This window comes from Thalassophryne amazonica, chromosome 21 (assembly GCF_902500255.1).
Source record: "Thalassophryne amazonica chromosome 21, fThaAma1.1, whole genome shotgun sequence".
Taxonomy (NCBI): Eukaryota; Metazoa; Chordata; class Actinopteri; order Batrachoidiformes; family Batrachoididae; genus Thalassophryne; species Thalassophryne amazonica.
In genome coordinates, this window is record NC_047123.1 from 26,503,840 (window position 1) to 26,523,795 (window position 19,956).

The following is a 19,956-nucleotide window of genomic DNA, read 5'->3' on the forward strand; positions in this document are numbered from 1 at the left end:
TTTTTGTTTGTATAAATATAACCTCTTTGTCATATATTATGCAAAAGCCAGCAAGAAATTAGCACTTCTAAAACTGAAAACGCTGTTTTTGTAACCTGATAACACCTCTGGAAGGATTTACAAACTATTTAACGTGTGTTAACGTGGTGACATCACAGACTGCTAGCTAGGTGGAAACTCTTTCATTTGTGTATAAATATATCCTCTTTGTCATATATTATGCAAAAGCCAGCAAGAAATAAGCACTTCTAAAACTGAAAATGCTGTTTTTGTAACCCGATAACACCTCTGGAAGGATTTACAAACTATTTAGTGGACGTTAACGTGGTGACGTCACAGTCTGCTAGCTAGGTGGAAACTTCTTTTTGTTTGTGTATAAATATATCCTCTTTTCCATATAGTATGCAAAAGCCAGCCAGAAATAAGCACTTCTAAAACTGAAAATGCTGTTTTTGTAGCCTGATAACACCTCTGGAAGGATTTACAAACTATTTAGTGGACGTTATTGTGGTGATGTCACAGACTGCTAACTAGGTGGAAACTCTTGTTTCGTTTGTGTACTAATATATCCTCTTTGTCATATATAATGCAAAAGCCAGCAAGAAATAAGCACTTCTAAAACTGAAAACGCTGTTTTTGTAACTTGATAACACCTCTGGAAGGATTTACAAGCTATTTAGCGGACGTTAACGTGGTGACGTCACAGGGTCCTAGCTAGGTGGAAACTCATGTTTCCTTTGTGTATAAATATATCCTCTTTGTCGTATACATGTATTATGCAAAAGCCAACACCTCTAATAACACCTCTGGAGCAGTGTATAAGACATTTAGCTGACGTTTCATCCGCTAACTCAAAGCAAACTCAAAGCTAACTTGCTATGGGATAAATTTGTTTTAAGGTGCATTTACACATAACCAAGTCGCGTTACAAATGTCATTTTTCTGTCATTCATGACACATTCCTGACATTCTTAATGGGACTTAACGCATCTGAATAGGTTTCTTAATAGTGCGTGTTGGTGCATGATATTCTTGATATTTGTGGAGCATGTTTTTGCCTGTCAAAAAATCTTCCACGAATGTCACACACCACCCTCATTTCGTCTCACGTCGTGGAGGTCGCAACTGAGCGTATTGATCTGTCTTGAGTAGTGATGCTTAATAGAACATGACAATGTTCGTAGTGGTTCCTGTGATGGTTCTTGGAGCCCAAACTGTCATGCGTTATTATGAAGTGATACGGAAACTGTCAAGTTTTGACACGACTTGTAACGCGGCGTCACATTTCACTGCGCGCCACGACGAATCAGTTTTCTGTCACGTGCGCACAATTAAACTCGGCTCCAAGTGTCGTTTCACAGTTCCTGCTGAAGCTCCTCAGGATGCTCCTGCAGGTGTTCCACCTGCTGTTGTAACCGATGAGCGGGAGAATGAGTCTGAGCAACCAGAGGAGCGAGAGGAGACTCACGTGATGCCCGACATCTCTGCACCTCCTCCAGTCCGGCGGAGGAAGAAGCATGCGCACAGTTAAACCCTGCTGCACCCCATTCAGTTTGATTGCTGACACCAAGTCGGCTAAAAGACTAATTTCAGTGCTCTTCAGTGCGCTCCTGCAGGTGTTCCACCTGCTGCCTGTGCCTGATGTTTGGGAAAATGCGCGAGACGAGAGCCGCATGAAGCCACACATCTGGCTCTGTCCTCCTCCTCCTCTCTGCGCCACTCCATGGCACAGAGCCCAACTTCGCATGCAGTCACAAAGTTCTGAAAAACTGGAGCGATCTGAATTCGGTTGGATGAATATGGGTGTGTGTGTGGAGACAATTCACCTAATTCACAACGTGACAGAACTTAACGATGCGCTGTTACGCGCAATAGCGCGCATCAACGCGGAACACTATTCTTGACAGTGCGTAATGGTTCCTGATAATTCTCCAGCAACACGTGCCATTAATCATAACGTGTGGTAACAGGTTGCAGCAGTTCCTGAGGACACCTGACGCCTCTGGCCCGAATCATCACATTCGTGATCAGCGGCCAAGAATGTGTACTTCGTGGCATTCGTGACCTGTCGTTGTTATGTGTAAAAGCAGCATTATTAATACCTGCAAATGCACAGAGTTTATAACATTGTTTATGATTGATTGATTGATTGATTGAGGGGCTTTATTGAACATGTACAAGTTGTACGTAAGACAATAGGATCTTAATAATTAAACAACTGCAAATTATAAAGCACACAATGCTCATACGGCCAAGGGTATTTTAGCATTACGTTATATTTTTATAGTTTATTAGCAGAATTTGAGTGTGACAATGTTGACAATTTAAAGTACAATTTAAAGTGTGTTCATGTTGTTCCTCTAAGTGTAACTATTCCATTTAAACTTTTAGAGTTGGATGTTGGATGTTACGAGCCTCAGCGAGTTGCCGTCTGTATTATCGATAAGTGCTTAATGACTTTATCGCCCTTCTGCTGCTCCCCCGTTGAGGATTAAAAGTGAGCAATACTCTGAGGACCGCTGAGACAATCCCGCTCTTTTGCTGCCTGGTGTTCGTCCTTCCAGCTTAATCAAAACAAAGGGGAGTTCGTCAACAGTTACGTGCTGCCTATAAACTCACACGGCTGCGCAAGAAACAGGAATTTAATTGCTTACAATTAGAAAGAAAGGGCAAAGCAAAAAGCAGTTTTTATTATTGCGCAGGTAAAAGCAGAAATGTCCTGCAAATTTGACATTTTCTTGGTTTGGGAACCCAGAAAGTTCCAACAGCAAGTGTGAAAGATTGGCAAGTGTGTATATTTGCATTAGATAGTAGAAACGTCAGTTGGGCTTTGTAAAGAGAATATCTTTTCAAGCACATTGGGATTCATCAGAAAAGTAATTGGGTAGATGGGATTAGGGGGTTTGACAACACAAGCGCTTCATGTTCACCTCAGGATTTCACTCAAACTCCAGTCAGTTTGTGGGTTTAAAAGCCGCAATCTAAACCATTACTGTTGGGACAGTCAGCGCTAATCCTTCCTTTTTACTTCCCGCTGATCCGTTCTGTCTCTGATTCAAATCCAAACATATTGCTGACTACAGACTCGTTTTATGCTTATGGATTGGGTTTTTTTTTTTCTTCCTGTGTGTAATTTGCTGTGGCGTGCAAGCTTTAAGTAGGATATAATGTGCCTCTTTAAGCAGCACAAAAGCCTTAAATTCAGGTCTGATCTGAATTCTGTGTAGCCTGCTGTTCAATTTATGCTCCAGCAGTGCCATTGTGCTACGCCCAACACTCACAATTTGAGACACAAAACTCAAAATAACCTGACCTACAACTGTCTCTATTTGAGATGTTCTGTTTAAGTATACATAAGTACCATCTTAATTTTTCCCTGGTTTCTCTCAGCTAGCCTATTTAAGTGTAACTTTGGGGATGAGGATTTCTACAAAGACCTCAGGATGGTTGACCAGCACCATGGCCCAGTTTACCTGTCATGGATAGTGGCAAATCTGAGGATACTTCCTCCTTAGGGCGAGCTTGAGATGGAAGATCTATCTCATCAACGGCCCCTAAGCTAAGACAATGAAGGCAGCAGCATACATCATTCCAGCGAGTTCATTCAAGCATTGTGCGAACACGTTGGAAACGCCTCCCTAGGTACTCTGATGAAACAGCCTGTCTTCTCAGAAAGAAGACGAAGTAGGTTCTATACAGGTGCTGAGACCCATCAGACGCGTGCTTATTTCTGGATACAGAGTCTGACTCCCTCTGGACAGAACATCAGTCCATTGTCGGTTGGGTACTAGTGCTGGTACCCAATTGCAACTGAGTGCAGAAGGCAAATGAAGTGTCTTGTTCAAGGACACAGACAGGGAACCCAATGCACAAACCTGGACTCAAACTCTGGTTTATATATTGGTAGAGCAACTCCTATCCCACAGAGCCACCTCACACAAAGTGAATATTATATGAGGATACTGTCAGACAAGTTTGCCTGTTCTGTCATTGTTGTCTTGTGTGCATGAATCTAAGAAATATCTCAAAGTTCAGTATAGGCTTAGATGAATAACAATATGCCCATTCTACTGGTGGCATACCTCAACTATCAGTAGATAAGACTAGTTACAGTGCTAGATTTGGAATGTTAGAAATTTGCTATACACTGCAAAAATTGATATCTGAGAACATTTAAAAAAAACTTGCTTAAAGAAATTTTGACTTAATTTTTGTCTAAATAGAAAAATCATCTCGTCAAGCATTTTTTTACATGAGAAAAAATGTCTTTATTTGGGAAAAGGTATCTCACTTTTTCTTGATAAGTTTTTTCAGCTAATATCAAACTGTATTTAACCCGTAACAAGGAAAGGCAATGGATTTCAAATCATCCAAGCAAAGCAACAAGATTGTTTTCCTTATTTTAACCATCTGGGGCCGACGCCGTCGTATACGACGGCTAAGACCAAGCTTTACTAAATTATAAATAACTTTTGAATGATATGAGATAGAAAAGTTAACTTCTCAGACTTTTGAGCCAGCCATCAGCCATCTTTGTACTCCTCATAGAAACTGTGTGATGACGTGCGCAGTGTGCGTGTCCAATTGGAATTGGTTCACCGTCACATGGTTTTCCAAAATCCAATCGTAGGGCAGATTTACCTCACGTGAAAAGCCAACGATCGTTTTCAGGAGTGATATGTTACTAGTTGGCCCATTTGAATAGCCCCCTGGGTGCTCCATTTAGTACATCCTATTAGTACATACTCAGTGTGCCCTGCACCATTACGCACAGCGATCAGTGAAAGCAGGAGCACACGGAGAGCCTCTGACGACAATCTCACGTGCTCAAACAAAGAGTGTGTAACTATCAGTATTGCTCCGCTAGTTTGCATGTGAATGTTACTGGATAACTCTGTTGCTTTCTCTGCGTAAAGCACTGTTTACCATATCAAAATAACAAAACGCATAGACCATTTTGTATATATTGTTCAAAATGTGCATTTGTGTTTATTGTCTGAACCTTTTTGTTGTACAGTCTTTCACACAAGACCTCAAATTACCTTTACAAAGTGTCAAAACAGTTGTTTATTATAATTTGCTGTGTGTTTTGAATAAATGTGTGTGGAAAATTATTTTTCGCTTATTGTTTCCTTGTCTATTTTTGATTGTAAACTTTTATTACACTTATAAAACAAAACAAAAACATATATATTCTGAAAGCACAGGTTGTCCTGAAGAAAAGAGACATAAAACTTGATTGCGGGATGCAGGGAGAGCTGTTAACAGCAATAATAAAACACTTATGCCAGGTGAGTGAACTGTCCAAAAAAAAATGCCCTCGGACCGCAGAGGGTTAAGACAGAGGCTAATCTTAAAATAGGAATTCTGTCCAGTTTTAAGGCACATTTTGATTATTCTGTGCCAAGACATGTTACTAGTTTTGAGAATTGTAACCAAGTAATTTTTTCTTATCCCACTGGCAGATTTTATTTTTTTTGCTTAATAGAAGACAATTTGGCTAGATTTCAGATTATCTGGCTTAGATTGAGAGGGACAGTTTTTGCAATGTATGTTGTAACCATTTCATCACATCCATCAAGTTGACTGATGTAGTTTGCCACCAACTTACTGAGTTCCAATATAGTATCGCGGCGATCCCGAGAACCTCTGCTGTTGGGATCCTACGTCTGTTGCACACTTTATTGGCTCTTTGGTACACAGCTTTATTGCTTTTTAACAAATTAATCATTCGTCAGAATTGATATCAGCCTACTGGAAGAGCGCATGAATCAGTGCAACTGAGCGAGACAGTGGGAGCGCTCAGCTAGACGTGATGAAATTTAAAGCTTTATGAGAAATAAAGTGTGCTGTGTCCTCATATATCGGCACAATATTTTAACATGAAGCTCCATTTCAAAACGTGATTGTAAGATGACGAACATTCCGCAACACGGCTCGGAAACGATTGGGCAAATTTGGTATTGAAAGTTTCTTACAGAAAGAGCACAAGCGTTGTTTTGGAGATTCTCAAATATTTTCTCTGTGCAAACTGAGTCATGATTCAAAGCATGATTCGAGGCTGGCTGTGACTCACGCTGCACGCTGTGTTACACTTGGCAAGCGCACACATACACCCTCGGTTGCACATGGTCCTAACTCCCGGTCCCCTGGTAGCACGAGTGGCAGTGTGCCAGCTGCAGAAATGGACTCGGCGCCCCCACAGGTGCACCACGTGAAGGTGAAACACCACATCAGAACAAGACATTCTGACACACGGTTGAAGAGCCGCGTCTCCGTCCATGTGTCACTCATTCACCCACTACGCTTTAACACACAGCAACCTAATCTGACATCTACCTTTATTTTTCTGTATCTGTTTACTGGTTTATTTAACAGGGACGTTGCACATTAATAAATATTTCAAAATTGATGTTGTGCCTCTGCTTGTATGTACAGATTTATCAGTGTGTTACATCAATCTGTTCCCCTCGTATCAGATGTTGTTTTCCCTTTTCTCATCTCTGATCTCCTCATTTTTCATGTCTATTCATTCAATATTTAACATTCTGCTTGTTGTGGTAATTATATAACTCCTCAGCAGTGATGGCATATGTGCTCATTTTTTCTGCCCTACACACACACACACAAAAAACATATTCCCTCATTGCAGTAGTATTTTTCTAATCGTTGTGCGAAGACAATTTTAATCAATGAACACTCATCATGTTCCATCTTGGATTAAATACCACCATAATATATTTTCACCCGTACATTATATAAATAACTGAAAGGACACAGAGAGTGCAAATATCTCTGCTACCAGAAAGAGGAAGACGGTATCATTGGGAGTTTTCCTTCCTATTGGCTCTATGATGTCATAAAGAAAGACTGTAATATAAGACATAAAGGGAAACATTTGTAGAAGCAGCCTGTTTTTTACTAGACACTGCACAGTGACCCCCGCCTCTCTCTCTCTCTCTCTCTCTCACTCACTCACTCACTCACTCACTCACTCACTCACTCACTCACACACACCATTTAGTATGTGGCCATGATCTGTCCAAAAATACATTCCAAACTGCATCTCTATCCACAATCAGAATCAAATTTTTTGCCAAGGAAGTTCTCACATACATGGAATTTGATCTGGTCTTATTGGTGCATAAACAACAATAAATAGAAAAGGAAAAAAATACTTCTGTAAGAAGTAAAGGAGTCAAATAGTTAAATAGGCAAACATTTTTGTGTCTTGAGGTTTTAGTCCTCATGGACCTTAGCTGTCTGCCAGAGGGGAGAGTGACAAAAAGTTTGTGTCCTGGGTGAGAGGGTATCGGCCACTATCTTTCTTGCTTGCCTCAGGGCCCTGGAGGTCCTGTAGGGATGGCAGGTTGTAGGGAATCAAACAGACCTGCCGTTTGTATCGAGATAAGCTTGATATTGTTTGTGTTACTGATAAAATTGCACTATCTGTATCCCTGCAATTTTTTTTCCCCTCCACTTGCTGATTGTAGTATACAGACTACTGACAAATTAAAAGAAAGAACTAACATAAAGCGATTGTTAAGGTGTTGGGCCTCCACACATCATAAGAACCTATTCAATGCACCTTGACATTGATTCTGGAAGTATCTAGAATTCTTCTGTTGGGATGGAACTCCATTCTTCCAAATTATACTTACTTAGTTGGTGTTTTGATGATGGTGATGAAGAGCGGTCTCTGATATGTCCTTCCAAAATGTCCCATAGGTGTTCAGTTGAGTTAAGCTCTTGCAACTGTAAAGAAAATTTTCTTAATCATCAGACCATTTGGTGACCCTGGTACCATATGGATGAGGACATTTGCTGTATTTCTTTACCTATTTGTTTAGGTTTTTTCCTTTAATTTGTCACATATAATCAGAGTATTGATGAATCCCACCTAGTAATCTCTTAGTGTTGCTTTATTTATTTATTTATTTATTTATTTTCCGCCTATGCCCCAGCTGTAGCTATGTCAAGTATTGCTATCTCTCATTTATGTCCGTCTGTGTCCAAAATAACTGAAATGGTGGAGCAGATATTCTTCAAACTTGTTAGGAATATTCCTTGCCTGAGTGTTGGAATTGCTCAGTCAAGGTTAAGATCGGTAATTTCACAAGCCTTTCACGAACTCATCTTGATTTGCATTATTTTTGCTGATATGAATACTTATTTTACCAACTAAACAATGCAGAAAACACTTTGACTGTTGGAAATGGTGTCAGTACGTAGTTTGTACAGCAATTGTACATCTATTGCTACATATTGTTTAGAATATTGTGACGCCTGGCTGGGACCCCATCACTCCTTGGTCACATCAGCTACAATTGATCAGCTGACATCCATTTTCAATCAGAGTGGGCTTTTTGTTGGGACAGGAGACAAGTGGTTGTTATGTCACCCGAGAGGTGAGGCAAAAATTGATTACAAGTCTATTTGCGTAAATGCTAAGCGTTGTGACAAGGCAGCTGCCAACCTGAGTGGCAGCAGTGTGACGTATGCTGGTTGGTTGTTGGTTATATTTATAGTTATTTATAATTTATAATAAAGTTCATGTTTAAATTGTAAAAGCCTCAGATGCATTTCTTTGTCCTCACATTTTGATAATGAAATGTTAAGAATCGTTGCCATTTTTAATGTATATATTGGCAGATGTATCTGTATTGTAGTTTTTTTTTTACTCCCTCCTGTCTGTTTTGTATCGCCCTCCACAACATCGATATTGGTTGGGCTGCAGTTGTTTCCAGTGGTTCCTTAATGTGGTGGTGGATGCAGTGATGCAGAGCGTCAGTATATATTTTCACAATGACTTCTTGGGAGGGAAAAGTGTTGAATATCAGCTTTGTGATTGGCATCGTTATTAATCCTGTGTATCGTACTGATCCATCCATTCGTAATGCGGCGACACCAGACCAAAGTGATAAGTGATAATTAACTCCCAGATCCAATACAGTGGGTGTTTGTTGTCATAACAACCATTGCTTCCACTAAACTTTATTTCGCAGTATAATATCAAAACGCCTCAGTAATCTTGCAAATAATCAGACGAAAACGTAGACTAGTCAACGATCAAGTGAGATCTAATTAACAGATTGTAAACTTGTCTTGGCTTCTTTCTTTATTTCATACCTTTGCGCTCCAGTGAGTGATGTGTGTTAATAAAGATTCTGGAGTAGGTCTGGCACCACTGCCTCAGTGTCATTCACAAATTGCTAGACTTTGTGAAGACTAATTGGGTACTTTGGGGGCATTTTCAAAGGTGAGAAAAGAGCTCATAAAGATGGATATAAACAGACTGATGCTTGTCACCGTTAGCGGCTGTCCTCTTGTGTTTTCGACAAGAGAGAAGGAAAATAACTGGCACGGAGGCATTTTGTAATTTGCTGTATGAATGTTGTGGTCACACATTCGTCCTCTCACTTGTAAATGCCTGAATTCATTATCTTATCTGGAAGCTGCTCAATAAATCTTTAAAATTTGATGTCAGTCTTCGATTGAGAAGGAGGTTGGAGTGTAATTATTTGGCGGTGTTCTTATGTGCTGGTTTCATTCATAATAAATTTAGGGTACTTTTTATTCCAATATGGTCCCCTGCTGTTGCGGCTGACTTATATTTTACTGTTGTAGCGTGGTACTCGTCTCCCATGATTACCATCTGGTGTTATCGTGGAGCAGCTTTGGATATGGTCACAGAATAATGGACGACTCACTGTTTTCCTGTTGTGATAAGGCTTTTTTTTTTTCTTCATGTGTAAGAAGAAAACAAACCACGATAAATATTGTTGCTGGCTTCTGCTGCCTTAAACACGCTAAATGACGCCATGTGTGACCATCTACTTTAACACATAGAAGGTTTCACTCAGCTGTCGCTAATTATATGTTAAGCTTGAAGCGCAAATATCCGCCACGGTGGAGCTGAACTCTGTTCACGTCTGTGTTCACAGCTTCCTTTTATCGCTTTCTTTTTGTTATTGTGAGACTTCGATCTATTCTCAAAGGCAGTTCTTAAGCTCCTGAGTTTGGTGCGGTTTTGCGCCGTAACAGGTTGCACAACAACTCTGCATAGCTCCTCCAGTCGTGGTTCTTGCTCGGCCGAGTCCCACTAAGATGGCGCACCACTTGTCAAAAGTCGGGGGAAAGTAATCCTTCCCAACCTTCTTTGATCCTGTTAATTGATCTTTGATCCTGATCACTCATCTTTGAGCCTGATTCCTGACCTCTAATTCCAGTCGCTCACCTTTGAGCCCGACCTTGGATCCTTATTGAACCTTTGTTGCTGATCACAGAGCTTTGACCCTGATTGTTGAACTTTGATTGTGATCACTTATCGCTGATGCTGATATATTAACCTTATTGCTGACCTTGTCCCCTGTTTATTCATCTTTAATGCCCAATCACTCATCTTTAATCCTGACCTTAAAATTAAAACCTGATTGTTGAACTTTGATTCTTCTTTTAGGTCCGAATTAAACATCTTTAATCCTGAGTATCTTTCATGTTGGAATCTTCCTGAGAAGGTTGTGATTTTGTTGTATTTTGTCTGTTTATCTGTCTTGCTTCAATCCCATATTGAGATCAAATGAATCAGAATCAAGTGGCAGGTTCTTACCTTTTATCCTGATCAAAGGTATCAAAGATCAAAGGTAGTACCAGGATTAAAGGAATCAGAATCCAAGCTCTAATACTTGATTCACATCTGTACCGAAATGGAGTCAACTTTTTATTGACTTTAACCTTCCTGTCCACTGAATTCTAGTGAAATCTATGAAGGTTCTTTTGAGTTGTTTTGCTGACAGACGAACAGCAATGAAAGCTGCGGAGGTAAAAGTCTGCAAAAGCATTTTGACAGTATGTCAGCATGTCTGATATACTTACAGTAGCACAACCTGTAATGTAAGATTTTGCTATGTTGCAATTATTTAAAATATTTAGAGAAGATGTAATACTAACATACATTTACTGTGCCATGACTGTGTCTTTCTTTCTATCTCCAGGTCGGAGTCAGAGCGAAACCCGTGGGTCGTGCTGAGCTCAGCGTTACTGACCTGCTGCCGCGGGTCACAACTCAACATAGATCTGGGTCACCAGCTTGTCACCATGGTCCGATCCCTCTATGACACGAAACACAAGCTTCCTGCACGGGTAAATGGAAATAATCAACCTGAATGTGGATTTGTTTATTCATTAATGGGTTTTTTTTTTTATTTCTTACTTGCAAGTTAGTAAATTAATTTGCGTTGAGTTTTGCAATCTAGACACCCACTGTTTTATGTTTGCTGCTAGGAGGAAATGCGCGTTGGTCATATATGGAGTAGTCATAAATCTGAATATGCATCAGCAAAGAGAAATCATACATGAAGTAGAATTTAATCATTTGTGATCAACATTGTTATTGTTTTACCAAGCCTCACCGATAATCCCATTTTAGTCACAATATTCTGTAGCTGAATCAAATTGGACATGTCCCAGACTCTGTAATCATCCAGATCAGAGCTCCTGCTCCTCCCCCTTTTTTTGTTTGGGGGGGGGGGCTTGTAATATTTAAACATTTTAAATATATCACTTAATAGTTGGTAAGTTTGTTTCATGAAATAGAAATGAGTCACATTTAGTTTTTGTTGAAACGAGGAACACTTGGATATTTTAAATTTGTGTTTCATTGATTCATTGTTGATGGAAATAATAATAATAATAATAATAATTATTATTATTATTATTATTATTATTATTAGAGATTTTTAACAACAATGGAGGAAAAAAAGAACATTTAATTTTTGTTGGTCGTATTAATGATTGGACATTTAAAATTAGTCATCAAGGTGGGTGGGAGGAGCCTGAGGGTGGCTGGGGTCCCAAACAGTACATCATTGTCCGAATGTAGGGTGCCTAATAGAGGTGGGTGATACCGGGAATTTTGGTACTGATCCGATACCAAGTAAATACAGGCCCAGTATCGCCGATATCGATACCGATACCTTTTCATATTTAAGCTTCATAGATCCAAAGGATCCAAAAGACCTAGGATAGAATTTTGCCAAACATTGTACATGACAGCAAAATACTTTATTATCACAATCAACATTTTTGTTTAAAAAATATCACTCAACACAACTTAAAACAAAATCTCCTGAGGTAGAGGGCTGACAAACCACAATACAAGGGTGCGCTGCTCCATGTTGTGTGACACAGCGCAGCGCTGCTCTTACAGAGAATAGACTTTGATGAATCTGCGTGCGCAGCAGTCAGTGCGTGCGGGAGAGAAAAAAAGCTTGAGTATCGATCGTTTTACATGAGGATCGTTCGGTATCGATATTATCGATATTAGGATTGATCCGCCCACCTCTAGTGCCTAAATGTTTTGTTGGGGGCTGCATGTGATGTTGGGGACTTTAGACAAACCATGTGCTTTTTGATCACTTATTTTCTCTCTTAGCTACAAACCCGATGCCCAGAATGCTTTGTTTTGTATACTGTAGTTAATGTGGCAGGGATGTACGAGTCATTTGCCGACTTGATTACATAGCAGTGGAGTAAAGCTGTTCCGCACGCCCAGGATCGTCCACAAGAGTGAGAAATAATTTAACAAAAAAAGCAGCAGGTGATGTGCAGAATAACATCAGTGGCTTCTCGCTGGCCAACCTTCTGTTCCTTATTTGGGTGAATGAAACGCTTGCGCTCCTCACCTTGCTGCATATGTGAGCACAGAAGCCCGAAGCTGTTAATGCGCTAACCCCCGAGCAACACGTTAGCATCAGCTCAGCGGTTCTGGCAATGCGCGATCGCCGCTCTTTAATAGCTGACAGCCTTTAATGCTATTCATGCCCCGCTGAGCGCCACGGAGGTTGTAAGCTTAATGCCATTCTGTATGTCTAGCGCCAGCTGACTGTGATATTAGTTTAGCGCTAATGCTGTACAGTGTGAATAGGCTAGTGTCTGCCAGGCTGTCTAATATTAGTGTGGGAGGCGCGAGAAGGAGGTCTTTTACTCTCCTCTGAACAGCCTTAATTTGAATCCGCTGGAATGAAACCGCCAGAGTATGAGGGAGTCAGATTGCATTGCGATATTCATATATTACTGTATGTTGTAGCATGTGAGTGTTTGCGTGCAGACCTTTTTTAAAAGTATTATGTGCCCGCGCGTCTGCACAGTGTATGCACATCGATTAACCTTCACTGCTCCTCGCCTACACTCCCCCCCCCCGCTTTTATTCCCTTTTCCTTTTTCCTTCCGTCTTCTGATTACCCTCTCCTGCCCAATTTTCATCCCACTTTTATGTCTCCCCATCCTCCATCCATCCACCCGCTTATCTCTTTGTCTATCCGTCCACCTCCACACCTCCGCCTGTCCTCGCCCAGTGTGTCGGACACGTAGCCGCCCTGCTCCAGGACCAGGCAAACCTGCAGCAGCCGGCGCTCAAACTGATGGCCGAGAGCGGTGATGAGCAGCTCCTCCAGCTGACTCTGGATCAGATTAACTCCATGACAGTGGTAAGTGTCATTGTAGCGGTCAGCACGGTGGCAATAATGCGCGATATCAGAGTCCACAAGTGTCTCAGGCTTGGTTTGCGGCGTGCATTATTTCAGATTTTTGTAGCTCATTTTTGTTGATAGGATTCCAAAGTTTGATCATGGGTAGTCCTACTGCACATTGTTGACAGTAGCATGTTAGCATTTTTGATGTGGCGCTACCTTTTATACCTATGTTACACAATGCGCTCAAAATGCTACTCGTCTCTGCTGCCAGCATTTTTATACGGCTCATGTAAACTGTGACTCATAGCTCTTCCCTTTTTTTGCTATAGATGAGTAACTCACCCCGTGAGTAAGCAGAGGCGTAAAGAAAAAGTCCCTCAGTGGTTTTGATTACAGGAAGAAACCATAAGCAGACCAGATTGAGTGGGGTGACCATCTGCTGTGGCCATACTAATAAGACGAGACAAAAAGCACAAGAACATGCAAAGAGAGAAATGTTGCTGCAACAAAACAATATTTATAGTGTAGTACTGTGTTCTCAATGTAGGGATAGTTGAAAAGACAACAATGAAGTACGAGGTCTGTGAGAAAAGTAACAGACCTTTTTATTTTTTTCAAAAACTATATGGATTTGATTCATATGTTTTTACGTCAGTCAAGCTTGAACCTTCGTGCGCATGTGTGAGTTTTTCCACGCCTGTCGGTTGCGTCATTCACCTGTGGGCAGGCTTTGAGTGAGCATTGGTCCACCCCTCTCGTCGTCGTTTCATTGCGAGGAAATGGCGGAATGATTTGGGCTTTTTTCCATCAGAATTTGTTCAGAAACTGTTAGAGACAGGCAGCTGGAAACCATTCGAAAAATTTATCTGGCTTTCGGTGAAAATTTTACCGGCTTCACAGAGATTAAGGAGTGTTACTACAGCTTTACGGATGGCCCACAATGGTGCATGGCGCGCCGCGCTCCGAGCCGCCATCGAGAGGCAGAAACCACCACATCATTTCTAAACGGATGGCTGTGTCGATCCGGGACCGTCGTGTGCAATTTTTCTGGTTATCACAAGAGCTGGACATCAGCCATTTTCCGGCAGATTTCACTTTTAACAAGAGATTTTGTCATGGAAAGCCGCGCGGAGGCTTCACGCGTCAGGACCGATTCGCTGATGAAGCGAGACAAAGGAACACCTCCGTTTCGGAGTGTTAGAGGACAAGTTGGGACATGCCTATCTCGGCTTTCAGTGCTTACCAGTCGAGTGAGTATAAGAGAAATTGTGGAGAACTGGGCATGTCCCAACTTGTCCTCTGGCACTCCGAAACGGAGGTGTTCCTTTGTCTCGCTTCATCAGCGAATCGGTCGTGACGCGCGAAGCCTCCGCGCGGCTTTCCATGACAAAATCTCTTGTTAAAAGTGAAATCTGCCGGAAAATGGCTGATGTCCAGCTCTTGTGATAACCAGAGAAATTGCACATGAAGGTCCCGGCTCCACACAGCCATCCGTTTAGAAATGATGTGGTGGTTTCTGCCTCTCGATGGTGGCTCGGAGCGCGGCGCGCCGTGCGCCATTGTGGGCCATCCTTAAAGCGGTAGTAACACTCCTTATTCTCTGTGAAGCCTGTAAAATTTTCACCGAAAGCCAGATAAAGTTTTAGAATGGTTTCCAGCTGCCTGTCTCTAACAGTTTCTGAAAAAATTCTGATGGAAAAAAAGCCCAAATCATTCCGCCATTTCCTCGCAATGAAACGACGACGAGAGGGGTGGACCAGTGCTCACTCAAAGCCTGCCCACAGGCGAATGACGCAACCGACAGGCGTGGAAAAACTCACGCATGCGCACGAAGGTTCAAGCTTGACTGACGTAAAAACATATGAATGAAATCCATATAGTTTTTGAAAAAAATAAAAAGGTCCGTTACTTTTCTCACAGACCTCATATAGGTTGGAGACCCACTGAAACAGTCTAAGCTAGTAAGTAAGTTATTGTAGTGATGCCAGCTCATTCACTGAGGTAAGAGATTTCCCACAGCTCACCTCAACCCAGATGTAGCTCCATCCTCTAACCAAGACTCCCCACCATCTAGCAAAGTAAATTCTTGAGTTCAGAAGTTCCACTACAGACTGCACGCAAGTTCACCCCACTCATGAGCTCATCCATCACTGACCCAAATTGTGAAATTCTTTCTATTCCGACACTTGGCAAAATAGCCATAGTGGATCCAAAGAGTCCCAAACAGCCATGTCATTGCACATTATGCAGCTAAGAAAACAAAAGCATTGGAAACCATCAATGGTGGAAATATGGAAGTAAAAAGAGTTTGAATTTGAATTTTTAAGATTTAATTTTTTTTTTTTTTTTTTTGCGTAAAAATCAGTTTGAAGCTGAATTTCGAAGGTTGAATTTGTTTAGCATCAAATTATTCAGCCTCAACCTAAAATAAATTCAACCTCAAAAAATTCAACGTAAAACAATTTCCACCTCAAAAATTCAATCTAAAAAAATTCAACCTCAAAAAATAGAAAAGTGGGGGGAGAAGCAATCGATCCCTGCCTCAGTCGTCCAACCTTCAGAGGTGTATTGCATCTTCTTCTTCTTCTTCTTCTTCTTTCAATTTGGTCTCAGTGTCACATGACCAGTGGAGCAAGACGTGATTGGATAATTGAGACCAGGATTGATTGCTTCTCCCTGCTTTTCTATTTTTTGAGGTTGAATTTTTTTTTATGTTGAAATTTTTTTACGTTGAATTTTTGAGGTTGAATTTTTTGTTTACGTTGATTTTTTTTTTTTTTTTTTTAGGTTGAAGTTTTTGAGGCTGAATATGTTGATGCTAAAAAAAATCAACCTTAAAAATCCAAATTCAAACTCTGATGACACAGATTTACTTCCATATGGAAATGCTCTGAACGGTTGACTATTTGAGCGAGCACTAAAACAAGCCAATATGGAAAAGCGATAATGCAGAAGAGTGTGCCATTAAATTTTTAACCCGTTTTTTTACCCCTAATTTGGAGATGTGATTGTGACTGAGAGCCATTCACCTTTTCTGTTTGTAACCCGATAACTGCGTTATTTTGGTCTTTTATAAAAACATGGTGAAAACGTTACATTGGTGAAAAATTAGTAAAGTTTCTCTTTTTTGTTGTTGTTCTCACTGTTTTTCATTCATCGTAAAAATGGCAAATTTTCTGTTTTTAAGCTTCCTTGGTAACCACGCCACACATTTGGTGCTACATGATTGACAAATGTGACAGATGTACAATTATTGGAATTTAACTGGAGGGAAACCTAGTTTTGTTTTCTGGGAGAAACAGATGGAAATTACAAATTTCTCAACGCTTGTAAGATTAAAAAAGCTGTCGTCAGTTCAAAATGCAACATCAAAAATTAGACTGCAATCGTGTACTTGCTAAGTTTGAATCGGATAAGAAAGTAATCGCTCAGGACTGTGTGAGTCCCTCTCAGCTGTTTCTAGATCAGATAAGCAATCGTGGCAAAGTGGAGCCTCTCAGACCCAGCAGACCTTCTTTTTGTTCCAGGATCAGATAACAGATAGCCTTACTATTAGGTGACAGAACTCCTATTAAATGAAACATTAAAGCTGCTATCTGTACAACTGAGCAAAGCGCCACTTTTATCCCACCGGAGAACAGGATTGGGGTAGGCAGGGTGTTAAAGACGGCAAGAGGAAGATAGGTGATTTTTGCCGCAGAGAGAGAAAAAAACCTAATGGAGGACAAATAGAGGTTGAGGGAGAGAGAAATTGGATGAGAAGGGTAAGCGGGAATACAAAGAGAATATTAGAATGGGAAATTGTAAAATTAGAGCAATATCAAGAGTTAAGAGGTGAAGACGATACGTTGTCTTATTGGAGATGGGACGGTGAGGAAGAGCATAGCACCATGGCAAAGGTAAGAACCAAGACATCAAGAAGAGGGGGACATGAGTGGAATGGAATATGTCCAGCTGCTTTGAGGAATGATCCTGCCTGTGCCGCGGAAGAGCCAAATGAACAGGGTCACGTTAGGAGCAGAACAGAACAATGTTCACCTGAAGATAAGATGCCTAAAGAGACAAAGAGAAATTGCTCTCAAATCTAAATCCAATAACACGCCGGGCCACGTCTGTTTGTTTGTGTGCTTCCATATGAATTATTGTTTGTGTATTTACAATTAATAAGTGTTCTTGATACATACAGTCATGTGCAAAAGTTTTAGGCACATTTAATGCATCATAAAAGCATTAACAAGTCTTGAAAACCTGATAAATATTTATAAATAAATGAAATGTGTGACGAATTTCAGCTTTGATGATTATCGACATGATAATTGTGATTTTTTTTTTCTTGGTGTATAATTTCCACTAGGGAGTAATAAGACCTCCGAAATTTTTTTACGATTACATGACTCAAAGTATGAGTAATCATTTTAATATTGCATGATGTGTGTGTGTATATATATATATATCTATATAGATATATATATAGATATATATATCTATATAGATAGATAGATAGACCAACCAATGCCTTAACAATTCTATGACCCACTAACATGTATGACAAGAAGTCCGGTGCAAACTGGAGTGTGTGTCTATATATATATATATATATATATATATATATATATATATATAGTAACCAATATTGGTCGATTTTAGAATTGTCAAGGTATGGTCTAATTTGTTGGTGTTTGGGGTTCAGGTGTTAAGGTCAATGTCATGCCTGTTGGTTTGTAGGTGAATTCAAACAAACTGGTCATTGGGATTAAGGCCCATAATGGAACTGCACTTCAAGGGTTAATATTAGCAATGCTCGGGCAAATGAATGGCACAGCTAGGTTCCAGAAGTACCCTGGAAAAATCAGTCATTTGGGTTAAGGTTAAGGTCATTGGGATCAGTAGACAGATTTCCACTAGCCAATGAATTCTTTTGTTTATCTGGATATTCTGTGCTAAAAAAAGGTGTCCACATCATTATTGATGTCATACTTACACAACCTAATCTTAGCGACTTCATGCTCTATGGTACCCTAACTATGTTTTCATAAATATGGGGACGTAGGTCGGATATTACCTGGGTATTGTTGCGCAATAGTTCCAGTTTTGTTGTTTTTGTTGTACAAGTTTCTCTTAACCCGTGTCACCTTCTTGTAGACAAACATGGTAAAGGCTTCCTAAATGTTATTCTTAATTCCCCATCTTTTTCATGTCTAATTAACAGGCTGACAGAGGCCTGAGGTTAATTTTAGTCTGAATACACTATAAATGTTCTGACTTTTACACGCACAGCACTCCTGTTTAATTACCTTCCACTTTGCATGATTGGCAGGTCTTATCACGGCGCACGAGCCCCGGCTGTGTGTACACGATGTCAAAGATTACTGCGCACATTGTTGTCAGTGTCAAGACATAATGACTTTGTTTTTTTTGTTTGTTTGTTTGTTTGTTTTTTACACAAAAGATGCCCCTGGGACTATGATCTAAAAAAAAAAAAGAGATTTATTCTGAAGGTTAGTTTTTAATTAAAACATTGCCAGAAAAACAACCTGGTAAAAGAAGTAAGTGTTCATTGTTTAGATGAAGTACGTGTTGATTAAATACTAATGCACAATATATTGCATACTAAGATGTGTAGGTAAATAACTTCAGCTTTTCATTGTGCACTTTGTTGAATGTATTAAAAGTTTATATATTGAACCCCCCAGCCCCCCAATCTCTCTTTTCCAACTTTTACATTGTCCCTCCTGTTATTAAAGCCTTTTTTAAGACACTCACACTGTAACGTAATTGTTTTTGTTCATCTTCCTGTGGAAGCTTTTTTTTTGGGGGGGGGGGGGGGGGCAGTGGCAGTCACAAAGAAAGTTCAAAAGAACAAATGCAGTAAGTCATGTTTAATATGACAGTGCTGGTGGGTGGTAACGTCTTTACCTCCTACACTTAACCATTTGGGCAAATGGCTATGCTAAAAAAAAATGGTAGGGGAGCTAGGACCATCCCATTTAGACCTCTCTTCCAGAACTAAACCATACAGACTGTTTTAGACTCCTGGTTTAGATGACCTCAAAACACAATCAAGATGTTTCCAAAAATAACAACTGGCCTCACAGCAGATATCCAAGATGGCGTCCAAAATGGCAGCAAAAATATGACGTTCTGATGTAATTAATTCTATTATTTGTTGCTGTAGTGCATTTTAAGATCATTTTGGTGCATTTTCAATAGAAAACTCATGAAGGGAATTAACTAGGCACAAATGTATTTATTGTGACCAAACGTTTAGTTCTCATAGGATACGGTGCAACCGGAAAGTTTTCACAATGCTTCACATTGTCCACATTTTATGTTACAGCCTTATTCTAAAATGGATGAAATTAATTTATTTCCTCAAAATTCTACACACAACACCCCATAATGACTGCGTGAAAAAAGTGTTGTTTTTTTTTTCTTTTCAGATTTTTGCATATTTATTAAAAATAAAATCACATGTACATTTTGG

The 19,956-nt window shown here is 40.2% G+C and overlaps 1 protein-coding gene across 3 annotated transcripts in view; it reads left to right on the top strand.

Moving 5' to 3' along the window:
• Nucleotides 1-19,956, top strand: part of nbas (NBAS subunit of NRZ tethering complex) — a 309,279-nt gene that overhangs the window by 274,195 nt on the left and 15,128 nt on the right. For all 3 annotated transcript variants that reach the window (XM_034161663.1, XM_034161660.1, XM_034161661.1), the window contains exons 51-52: nucleotides 10,995-11,142; nucleotides 13,356-13,487. In XM_034161663.1, the coding sequence (XP_034017554.1) occupies nucleotides 10,995-11,142; nucleotides 13,356-13,487 (280 nt within the window). The remainder of the gene's footprint in view (nucleotides 1-10,994; nucleotides 11,143-13,355; nucleotides 13,488-19,956) is intronic.